An 11,540-nucleotide genomic window follows, 5' to 3' on the forward strand; every position below is an offset into this window, starting at 1 on the left:
TTGGTTTTTTTTGTTTGTTTGTTTTCATTTTTGTTTGTTTTTTTTTAAACCATTTAGTAACTTTTTAATATAGTTTACGAAAATAAATTATACAGCAACTATTTTAATAAATTAAGCACACACCCAAAAAAAAAAAAAAAAGAAAAAAATTAAAAACGAGGGGGGGAAAAAATAAAGATAAAATTAAGCAAAGCTGCATTTTTACTGTTGTTGTTCTACCCAAGGGTGGTTCCACAACTCCTGCCCTTGGAGCTGCCAAAATCTGCTCATTCTCTCTCTAAAGGCAAGGCTGGATCCAGTGTAACTCCTATTTTTGGGGGGGGATTGAAGCCCTGGATGGGGTGGGGGGAGCACTGGGAGCATCCCAGGGGGGCACTGGGAGCTCCCCAGTGTGTTACTGGGCACCAGTTGTGCTTGTTCAGCTGGAGGCACAGTTGGAGGCAGCGCTGCCAGGACCCCCCCTGATCCCAAGGGATGTTTGGGAAGGGGGTTCCCACCTGCCCCACCTCACCTGGAAGACTCTGGATGAGGAGTGAGGGGCTTGCTGGGAGCATGTGGATAAATCCCTCCCTTCCCAGAGTAAAAGGGGGTTGGAAAAGTGGACAAATCCCTCTGTCCCCAAAAGCCAAGGAGGGTTTGGAGAGGTGGATAAACCTCTCTGTTCCCAAAACCAAGGGGGATTTGGAAGGTGGATAAATCCCTTATATCCCCAAAAGCCAAGGGGATTGAGACTGGAAAAGTGCATAAATCCCTGTATTCCCAAAAGCTAAAGAGGTTTGGAAGGTGGATAAATCCCTGCATTCCCAAAGCTAAAGAGCTCTGGAAGGTGGATAAATCCCTCCATTCCCAAAAGCTAAAGAGGTCTGGAAGGTGGATAAATCCCTCCATTCCCAAAAGCCAGGTAAATTGGGAAGGTATCCAGGTGCCCACCCTAAACCCTCAGCCCTGATGGTCAATTTGAAGGGTAAAACCATCCCAAGGACAGATTTTTAACTGCAAGGAATGAAGGAAAAGGGCCAGATCCCTTCCTCCTGGAAGTAGGCAAGGCCCTTCCTTCAGCAAATCCTACTTTTCAGAGGTTTTTCTCCCCAAAACACTCCCGGGATTTGAGCCCCCCAACCACCACCTGCAGCAACAGCCCCACAGGTCACTGCTAAAACCACTTCCAGGGTTTAAAAAAAAAAAAGCTTTTAGGGATTAAAATCTGGCAACAGCACACATGGAGCTTCCAAATCCATCCATTCCCAACAGCAGGAGCAGCCCAGGTGGTTCCCATATAGGACCAATCCTGCAAATCCAGCTGCAAATCCCAACCCCACTCAAGCCAAGGATGAATTTTTTTTCCACCCTTTTATTTTTGGCCCCAAGGAGGTGGAAGCCGAGCTGGAAACTTCCAGGTGTGAAAACTTCCCGGTGTGAAAACTTCCCTGGTTTATCCCAATTTTCTCGCTGGAAACTTCCCGGTGTGAAAACTTCCCTGGTTTATCCCAATTTTCTCACTGCTGGAGGGAGGGAGGGAGGAAGGTCATTCCCTACCTTGAAATAGGGTGTTGGGAGAGGAGGGGGAAGCTGCCAAGCTGAGCACAGGGCTGAGGGCTGCCCCCATCCAGCTGGAAAAGCACAGAAAGGAGCTTTTCCATGGACAATTCCCGCGCTCCAGTGGGTTTTATGGTCCATTTCCCGGCTCCGGGAGCGGGACAAGCACCACCTCTGCACAATTCAAGGTTGGATAAAGGGTGGTGATAAAATGTTTTTTCCCCTGGATCAGCAGGATGGGAGCAGCCTCCAGAACCAGGCTGCAAAAAAAAAAACATTCCAGGCAGGATAACACAGCCCCAGGGGTCCGTTCCCCAAACTGGGATTGATGGGAAGGCAGGGCCCAGGCACCCCCTGGAGCTGTTCCCACAGAGCCCACCCCTCACTTCCAGCCCTGGATCAAACCCTCTGGCTCATTCCCAGCCCCACATGGATCAAATCCCTCGCTCCCCTCACACCTCCCTGTGCAGGAACAGCTTTGTTTTCCATGGATTTCAGGAGAGGGCTGTTAACTACAGTTAACCTTGGGATCTCAGCCAGCACCACCAGCCACGGGCTGGGGCTGGCACTGACCTGCTCCAGCTTTCCTGCCTGGCTCGGAGCAAGGAGAGGTGGAGCAGAGCCCTGGGAATGCTGAGGAGCATCTGCCACCTCCATGGATCCTTGGGAGGGGTCTCATCCCTATCCCAGCCCTCGCCATTCCCTATCCAACAGCTCCCAGTATGTCTCCTCCGTCATTTCAGACCCAAAACCTTCCTCCTGGCCCAAATTTGGGAAGAGCTGCGCCCCCCCTCCACCACGCTCAGGGTTCAAGTAACAGCAGGAGCACCATCAGGCTGTTGGGATAAATCCCACAGGGACATCAACAGCCGACCAGAAAACATGGAATTCAAGTATTGGCCCCGAAGTCCGGCTGCTCCAATGGCTCTGGAAGGTGTGGAACCACCTCATGCTCCCTCAGGAGGAGCTCTGGGGGGACACAGGGATGGGGTGGGATGCAGGGATGGGGTGGGATGCAGGAAATCTCTCCTGACCCACCAGGGTTGTGCATTTTCACCCCAAAACAAGCCCAGCACCCCCTCCCAGTGCCCACCCAGCACCACCCTTCCCTCCAGGTCGGCTCCTTCCCCCTTCCCAAACCCAACCTGCACCTCTTCCATCTGGGAACAGGGAAGGAAGGAGTGGGAATGTTGTCACTGACACACTGTGGGGAGCGTGAGCTTCTCCAGCTTCCCTGTTCCCTGCATCCCACCATCCCTCCCGGATCCACACACACCAGCCATGCCAGGGATCCTGCTCCAAGGGTCTCTCTTCCTGGGGAGAAGCCTGGGCATGGAGCTGGACCCTCCATTCCCAAGCCTGGCTCTTGGGAAGCTCTTGCCCTCCCACAGCCGGGATGGAGCAGCGTCCCATGAGGTATTTCTGTGGATTTGGAAGCCAAATCCTTTCTTTCCAGAGCACGTGAGCCCTGCCAGGATCCAGGAGGGGATGGGCAGGACAGGGAGGGCGGGATCTGTAGCACCTTTGGGGGCCGGTGGGATTTTTCCGGGCTGCCTTAAAATCCAACGCGGCCTCGTGGAATTCAAGGACAGGGATCATCCTGCAGGGAGAGCCCAAGGTCCTGGCAGCTCACAGGGCACTCACAGGGCACCCATCCCGATCCACAGGCCCTGCAGGACGGAGCAATTCCTTGGATTTAGAGCGCCAGGAACTCGCTCCTTGAAATACAGGGATGAAGAGGCTTCTCCAGAATTCCCAGCATCACTCAGAACTCCAACATCCATGAAGTTCCTGCTCAGTGGCTGCAGGGGATGAAGCAGCAGACCAGGATTTGAAGGGGGGGGGGTGTTATTTGTGCAAGAGCCACCACCTCTCCTGGCTTTGCTGTGGATCCATGGATGTCCCAAGGAGGGAAGGGAGCTCCCAGAGGGCAGATGCTGTTCCAGAGAACCCTCAGGGAGCTGCTCCTTGCTCCCAGCCACCCCCAGCAGCTCCTCCTCGGGATCCTTCGCAGCTCCAAAGGAAGCCACTTCATTCCCAGCTTCTGGAATCAGCCAGAGAGGGGCTGGAAGTGCACATCCCATGGCTCTGCAGGAAGTACCTTTGGTCCACAGGCAGCTCCAACAGTTCCAGCTTCTCCACCTTCCTTCCACTTCCCGGGGGGTTCAGGGGGCATCTTCCAGTGTTTTCTCAGGGAATGGCCCTTCCTCAGAGGAGCAGCACCAGCCATTCCCTCGGGATCCAGGACATCCCAACAGCTCACACACTCCTCCTTCCTCGGGTCCAACCTCCCGTGGGACCATCCTGCAAATCCAGCTGCAAAGCTCAGCTTCCCAAGGCTGGGTTTGGCTCCCTCCTCCCGGATCCTGGGAAGCTGCTGAGCCACCCAGAGCTCCAAGGTTATTCCCAGAGGTTATTCCACGGAGCTGCCGATCCTTCTTGGCTCAGTTTGCCTCCAGCAGCTCCCCAAGCTGCATCCTCCCCTCTCCGTGGGGATCAAAGGACAATCCCGCCACGATGCCTCGGAGCAGATGGATCTTCCCAGAGAGTGTCCCCTCCTCCCTCCATCTCTCTCCCCACCTCCCAGTTTTCCAAGGCGGGGTCCTCACCACGCAGTCACTTCTCATGCTTTCGAAAAACAAAAACTGAAAGACGTCAAAAAATAAAAAACTTTCCCCAAACTTTGTAAATAGTGCCGTGACATTCCTTGTTCCGCCGGGAGGCTCGGCCGCCTCCGAGACGCCTTTTCCCAGGAGCCAAGGCTCTGGATTCCTGCTCTGCTGGGCTTTTCTTGGGAATCTCGGCCCCCTCTTCTCTGTACAAAAGGGCTGGAGAGCAGGAGCAGCAGCAGGGGAGTGTGGGGGGCTCCTTCCCACCACGGCCTGGCTCGGGCTGCGGGATGGCAACAACCAAATTCCTGGTGGGAAAGAGAGGGGAGAGGGATCAGCCACCAGAGTGATGGATCCGGCCCCGGGAGGGAGCACAGGCTGGGGTGGGAACAACCTGGAGGCTTGTTCCCCTTCCCAGGGAAAGCTGGGAATGGTGGAACAACAGGAAGCCTTGTTGCCCTCCCCAAGGAAAGCCTGGAATGGTAAGAGATCCCAAAACCTTGTGCCCCTTCCCAAGGAAAGCTGGGAATGGTAAAAAAACCATGAAGCCTTGTTCCTCTTTCCAAGGAAAGCCTGGAATGGTAAGAGACCCCGAAACCTTGTGCCCCTTCCCAAGGAAAGCTGGGAATGGTAAAAAAACCATGAAGCCTTGTTGCCCTTTCCAAGGAAAGCTTGGGAATGGTGGAAGAACATGAAGCCTTGTTCCCCTCCCCAAGGGTAAAATACCGTGAAACTTTGTTCCCCTTTCCAAGGAAAGCTTGGGAATTGCAAAACAGTATGAAGCCTTGTTCCCCTTTCCAAGGAAAGCTTGGGAATTGTAAAAGATTATGAAGCCTTGTTCCCCTTTCCAAGGAAAGCTTGGGAATTGCAAAACACTATGAAGCCCTGTTTCCTTTCCCAAAGAAAACTGGGAATGGTAAAGGACTGTGAAGCCTTCTCCTCTCTCCCAAGGGTAAAAGGCCAGGAAGCCTTGTTCCCCTTCCCAAGGAAAGCCTGGCTACTGCAGAAAACCAGGAAGCCTTGTTCCCCTTTCCAAAGAAAGCTTGGGAATGGTAGAAGACCATGAAGCCTTGTTCCCCTTCCCAAGGAAAGCCTGGAATGGTAAAAGACTGTGAAACCTTGTTCCCCTCCCCAGGGAAAGCTGGGAATTGCAGAAGACCACGAAGCCTTGTTCTCCTTCCCAAGGGTAAAAGGCCAGGAAGCCTCGTTCCCCTCTCCAAGAAAAACTGGGAATGGCAAGAGACCACGATGAAGCCTTGCTTCCCTCACCAGGGAAAGCTTGGGAATGGTGAAAGACCCTGGAGTGAACAGCCAGGAGGGATCTGTGGGTTTGCAATCCCGGGGTTGGATGCATCCAGCAGCATTCCCGTACCATCAGTGCCGGGAGCACGGGCGAGGCGGCTCCGCTACGTGGAGGATTCCGGCTCCTGGGTCTGTCTGGAGATGAGCTGGGCCTCCTTCAGGGACAGGTAAACCTCCTCCTGAGGGTCGTAGTAGTAGAACTTGCGGATGTAGGAGATCAGGGGCCTGGAAAAGGAGCGGGAAGAGGTTCAATCCCTGAGCCGCCACCACCACTCCGACCTCCCCAGAGCCCACCCGGCTCCGTCAACGGGCTGGGGAAGGGAACACCTCACTCCCGAGGTCGGAATTCCCATGTGCATCCATCCCCACATCCCATGGGACGCTCATCCCACTGTCCCAAGGCTGGGGGGGAAGTCAATTATTCCCTGGGAGCTCGGGAATCAAAGGGATCCATCCCTGGGACTCACTGGGGCAGCGGGAGCTTGGGAATCAAAGGGATCCATCCCTGGGCAGTGGGAGCTCAGGAATCAAAGGGATCCATCCCTGGGCAGTGGGAGCTCAGGAATCAAAGGGATCCATCCCTGGGCAGTGGGAGCTCAGGAATCAAAGGGATCCATCCCTTGGATTCACTTGGGCAGTGGGAGCTTGGGAATCAAAGGGATCCATCCCTGGGCAGTGGGAGCTCAGGAATCAAAGGGATCCATCCCTGGGCAGTGGGAGCTCAGGAATCAGAGGGATCCATCCCTGGGCAGTGGGAGCTCAGGAATCAAAGGGATCCATCCCTGGGCAGTGGGAGCTCAGGAATCAAAGGGATCCATCCCTGGGATTCACTTGGGCAGTGGGAGCTTGGGAATCAAAGGGATCCATCCCTGGGCAGTGGGAGCTCAGGAATCAAAGGGATCCATCCCTGGGATTCATTTGGGCAGTGGGAGCTCAGGAATCAAAGGGATCCATCCCTGGGACCCATCCCTGGGCAGCAGGAGCTCGGGAATGAAAGGGACCCATCCCTGGGACTCACTTGGGCAGTGGGAGCTCGGGAATGTGGTCGATCCGGACCAGCTGCCGGATCCGAAAGCGGCAAAGGTGCTGAAGGGATTTGACGTTGCTGAACCTGGAGACGGGATACAGGAGCTGGACAGGCGTTGGAGGGAGACCTTTGGGGGGAAAAAAGCCAATATTGGAGATGAGGAAGTGCTCCTGATCCCGGAGGGAAAAGCTGACTCTCCTCAAGGCCGGGTTCCACAGGGTATCGTGGGATCATGGAATGGTTTGAGTGGGAAGGGACCTTAAAGCTCATCCAGTCCCACCCCCTGCCACGGGCAGGGACACCTTCCACTATTCCAGGTTGCTCCAACCTGGCCTTGGACACTTCCAGGGATGGGGCAGCCACAGCTTTTCTGTGCCAGGGCCTCCCCACCCTCACAGGGAGGAATTTCATCCCAATATCCCCTGCCTGTGGATGGTCTCTCCAGGGACTCCAAATCCATGGAATCATCACCTGAGTCTCCCTCTGAGCTCACACCTGGAGTCCCTCCCACATCCCTCCCCTCCACAGCCCCGGGTGGGTCCCAGCCAAGGGAAAACCGGGAAGCCACAAAGCACGGGGTGGTTTGAGACAGAGGGAGAGGGAAGGAAGGGGGGTTTAGCAGCCAAATAATTGCTTGTTGAGGGAGCAGCTTCCAGGCTCGGGCTTTTGCCAGTGGGAGGTGGGATCATGATCTCAAACTCTTGGGGAGGAAGGTTTGAGAAGTCTCCTCACCCTCAGGAGTAGAGGGTGTGCAAGGACGGGGAGCAGGACACTGAGCACAGCCCAAGGTCACACCAAACCCACTCTGTGGGACAGGGGAGCAGCTGATCCCGGAGCAAAGCCCCTCCCTGGGCTCACCTGGGACCCTGGAGCGCAGGAAGTAGAGGAACTTCCCATTTTTGGAGTGCATGATGGCCCTCTTGATGAACTCCACCACCGACTGGCAGCGGTCCTCGAACTTGGGGTGGCACCACAGGCTGAAGGTCCCTGCAGAGAGCAGAGCAGGTGGCACGTCATGGCAGCACCAGGGGCAAGAGGGGACATTTAGGGACATTCAGGGACATTTAGGGATGGGTCTGGTGCTCCCAAAATCCAGGTGAACACCCCAGGCTGACTTCTCAGAGCTGGGATGGGGCACTAAGAGGGAACACCGGTGGCACCAGTGTGTTGTTCCACCAGGACCAGTGCTCTCCAGGAGCTGGGGATGCACAGAGAGGTGGGACAGAGAGACCTCTGGCACCCAGAGGTGGCCACAAGCCACCCCTGCCTGAACTTGTGAACAGCTGCAACTGCTGGGTCTGGAACTTCAACAAAAATACACTTTAATTTGCAGAAGTCCCTGTTCCTCTGCAGGATCATGGGATGGTTTGGGTGGGAAGGGACCTTAAAGCTCATCCAGTCCCACCCCCTGCCATGGGCAGGGACACCTTCCACTAGCCCAGGTTGCTCCAACCTGGCCTTGGACACTTCCAGGGATGGGGCAGCAGCATCCCACCCCCAGCATTCCCAAAGGAAGCGCTTGGAGGTTTTTAAACCAGACACCCAGGAGCTGCTGTCCCCTTTTCCCAGCGCTGTGGCTGCCAGGGATCACGTTCCACAGCTCCCTGTCCCTGCCAGCTGCTCCCAACACCTTAATTAAAGGGACTGTTAAGTAGGAGCAGGGTCACAGCACAGGCCACGGGTGTCCCTGTGCTGTCCCTGTCACCCGACACGACGCCCGCCCCAGGGTGAAACTGGAGATGGGGACACAGGGCCAGCAGCCCCCAGGCAGGTCCCAGAGCTCCAAAGGGGGTTAAACCTCCAGTCAGACCAGCCAAACCACCCCTGGGCTGCACAGACACCCCCTCCCTGCACCAAAATCCCAGAGCTGGGGAACAGCTCAGGTTAAAAAAGGTCTCTGAGATCGAGTCCAAACATTGTCCCATGTCAGCACTGAAACCCTGTCCCCAAGTGCCACATCCACGTGGTTTCTGAGCACTTCCAGGGCTGGTGACTCCATCTGGGCAGCCTGGGCCAGGGCCTGATCACACTTCCCACAAATAAGTTTTTCCTGATTAAGGAGAAGGAGTTCCCTCAGGTCCCAGCCCTGAACTGAGACGTCAGAGAGCAGCAGCAGAAGTTTCCTCCCAAGCTCAGTTATGGAAAAGCCTCGAAATCCTCCAGCTGTGAGAGCCTCTCCCACTTTCCATAAGGATAAGGTGAAAATCCTTCCTTCTTGGCAGCAGCCAGAGACAGGGAGCTGGCTCTGGACAGGCTGGAATTAATGTTGGGACATCTTCCCATCAAGAGGGGCTCAGCACCCACAGTGCTGATGTGGTGCATCACATCCCAGTGCCACAGGATCCCAAAAATCCTACTGCCAAGCATTTCTTTGGCTCCAGTTTTCCAGAGTGTGGCCTGAGGAACTCTTGATTCCCAGTTTTTCAGATGCCTCCTTGAGGCAAAAGAAAGAAGCTCAAACACCTTTTATTACCCCAAAGGCCACAAAAACGCTCTTAAAATGAACAGGAAGGAGCTGGACAGGCTTTTACATCAAATAATTGGGATTTGCTGAAGCCTAAAGGCTTTGGGGCCTGGATGCTGCTGGGGGAAAGCAGTGACACAAAATCAGAAAAAACCTTAAAATTGGGCTAAAAAAAAACAAACCCAGTCTAACTTAAACCCAGGAAAAGCTTAAGATTAGGCTACAAAAAAACCCAGTCTAACTTAAACCCAGGGAAAGCTTCAAATTAGGCTACAAAAAACCCCCAAAAACCTGACTTAAAACCAGGAGCTCAACACAGGAGTGAGGACATGCTGGGGCTGCTGCTCCCCCTCTCCTGCCAGCTCTGCTCTGGGGGTGCTGGGCCCCCCCTTCCTCACCTCTGTAGTGCTCCATCCTGGTGTGGTGGGTGATGCCCTGGGACCTGAAGCTCAGGCTCAGGATGTACCGGGGGTCGGAGCTGTCCCGCACCAGGAAGGACCCGTCGGGTTTCCCCTTCAGCTTCATCTCGGCGTCCTCCCAGTTCATGGGGCCCCAGTACCACCCACACTGGGGAGAGAGGCAGGCAGAGGGTCAGGGCATGCCAACCAGGGTGATTTGGCAGCAGCCAAACACGGCACAACCTGCTCCTGCTGCCGTATTCCCAAATGGAAGTGGCTTTGTATCCCCCCGGGAGCGCGGATGGTCAGGGTGGGGAGGGCACCATCCCATCCCTCACCACCCCAAAGGTGGGCAGAGGACAGAGGAGACCACGACACCCCCTCCATGAACAGCAAAATGCTCTCCTGGGCTCAGAGAATTGTGGGATAATTTAAGCTGGAAAAGACCTCTGGGATCGCTGAGTCCAACCCTTCCCCCAGCACCGCCCAGGCCACCCCCAAACCCACGGCCCCAAGTGCTCCACGTGGGTTTTTAAGTCCCTCCAGGGAGGGCAAATCCACCACTGCCCTGAGCAGCCTGTTCCAGTGCCTGTTCCACCATATCCCACCTAAATCCCTCCTGCTGCAACTTCAGGATGCTTCCTCTTGTCCCTGGAGATCGGATCAACCCCCTCACTGGGGGAAAGGTAGGAGTGGTTTTTCCCACCCCTACCCTAATCCTGTGCTCCCAAGTCCACGAGGGGGATGATCAACCCCCGCAAAATCAAACCCTGAAGCCCCAGGAGCCCCTTTACCTTCTCCAGTTCCCTCAGGCTGGCGGCGAAGCTGCTGGAATCGGGTCGGGAGAGGGGGCACTGCAGGTGTGGGATGGGCTGGGCCATCCCCCCCTCTGGAGGCCGCACGGGGACGATCCTGGGAAAGGCGTCTGCACAGGGAAAAACAAGCCAGGGCCACCATCAGCCACGGGGAGATCCCCCAGGGACGGTGATCCCAGTGATCCCAGCCCCTGGCACGGCTCCGGAGCTCAGGGAAGGAGGAGGACCCACAGAAGGACAAAATCCTCGTGAAGGACACGGTGGGAATCCTTCCCTGCTCTTCCTTACTCTGGCTCGGAGGGAAGGCATGGGAGGAGAGGGAGGGATGGACACACACATCCTGGAAAAGGGGCAGGAAAAGCCCTCTGGGTGCCGAGGAAAGCGAAAGCAAAAGGGGGAATTGTTTGGGAAAACTGGGGGAGGGGGTGTCAGAGGCTGGGGTTCCTGCCTGGAATTCTGCTCCCATGGCACTGCTGACCCTCCTTATCAGGGTGGGCTGAACCCCACTGAGGGTAAAGCTCAATCCTGAGCTCCAGGAAAACCACGGAGGGCAACAGGAGCCACGGGAGCAGAGCCTGGACAGGGCAGTGCCTGCAGCACCACGTGTCCCTGAGCAGCCAAGGCAGCACCAGAGATGGAAAAAGCCTCGAAGCTGAGTGAGAACAACCCCCCCCCCAAAGTGCAGATTCCTGAAGGGAAAAGCCAGAGCCTCGGGAAAGCTCTGCCTGACCTGGGGCGTGGGGCGGAGGAGGCGGAGGCAGAGGGAAAGACTGCAGGGAAGAGCCCATTGGACCCACTAGGACAGATGGAGGCAGCGTCCCACTGATATCATCTAGGAGAGAACAGAGGCAAGAGAGGGTCAGAGAACAGGAGAGAGACAGAGCAAGTGCCCGACAGAACCGAGCCAGGAATCCAGCACTGCCCGGGGGAGGGAGGATGGAGCTTCCCCCTGGCAGCTCCTCATCCCCCTCTGGCTTCTCAAGGCCCTGCACACACACACACGTTCCCAGAGGAGAGGAATCCCTCTTCCAGCACGGGAAAAAGAGGTAATTCCAGGAGATCTCAGCCCCAGCACACGGGACAGCTGCTGGCCTCACCCATCCCAGGCTGCTCCTGCTCCGAGGAAGCATCCCAGGAGCCTCCACTTCCACCAGCTGGATCCCACGGAAGGGATCCCTCCAGCCTCACTGGATCCCACGGAAGGGATCCCTCCAGCCTCACTGGATCCCACAAAAGGGATCCCTCCAGCCTCACTGGATCCCATAGAAGGGATCCCTCCAGCCTCACTGGATCCTACAGAAGGGATCCCCCCAGCCTCACTGGATCCCACAGAAGGGACCCATCCAGCCTCACTGGATCCCATAGAAGGGATCCCTCCAGCCTCACTGG

At 56.0% G+C, this 11,540-nt stretch overlaps 1 protein-coding gene across 1 annotated transcript in view; it reads right to left on the reverse strand.

Annotated features, from left to right (window-relative positions):
* Window positions 1-205: 205 nt before the first annotated feature.
* SOCS7 (suppressor of cytokine signaling 7) overlaps window positions 206-11,540 on the reverse strand; it is a 20,575-nt gene continuing 9,240 nt past the window's right edge. Inside the window, exons 3-9 of the mRNA XM_027666361.1 lie at window positions 10,882-10,983; window positions 10,131-10,261; window positions 9,337-9,505; window positions 7,333-7,461; window positions 6,466-6,601; window positions 5,518-5,672; window positions 206-4,453 (exon numbers count right to left, since the gene is read on the reverse strand). Of these exons, the coding sequence (XP_027522162.1) occupies window positions 5,552-5,672; window positions 6,466-6,601; window positions 7,333-7,461; window positions 9,337-9,505; window positions 10,131-10,261; window positions 10,882-10,983 (788 nt within the window). The 3' untranslated portion in view covers window positions 206-4,453; window positions 5,518-5,551. The remainder of the gene's footprint in view (window positions 4,454-5,517; window positions 5,673-6,465; window positions 6,602-7,332; window positions 7,462-9,336; window positions 9,506-10,130; window positions 10,262-10,881; window positions 10,984-11,540) is intronic.

This window comes from Corapipo altera, unplaced genomic scaffold, assembly GCF_003945725.1.
Source record: "Corapipo altera isolate COAL_440 unplaced genomic scaffold, ASM394572v1 200, whole genome shotgun sequence".
NCBI classification, from domain to species: domain Eukaryota; kingdom Metazoa; phylum Chordata; class Aves; order Passeriformes; family Pipridae; genus Corapipo; species Corapipo altera.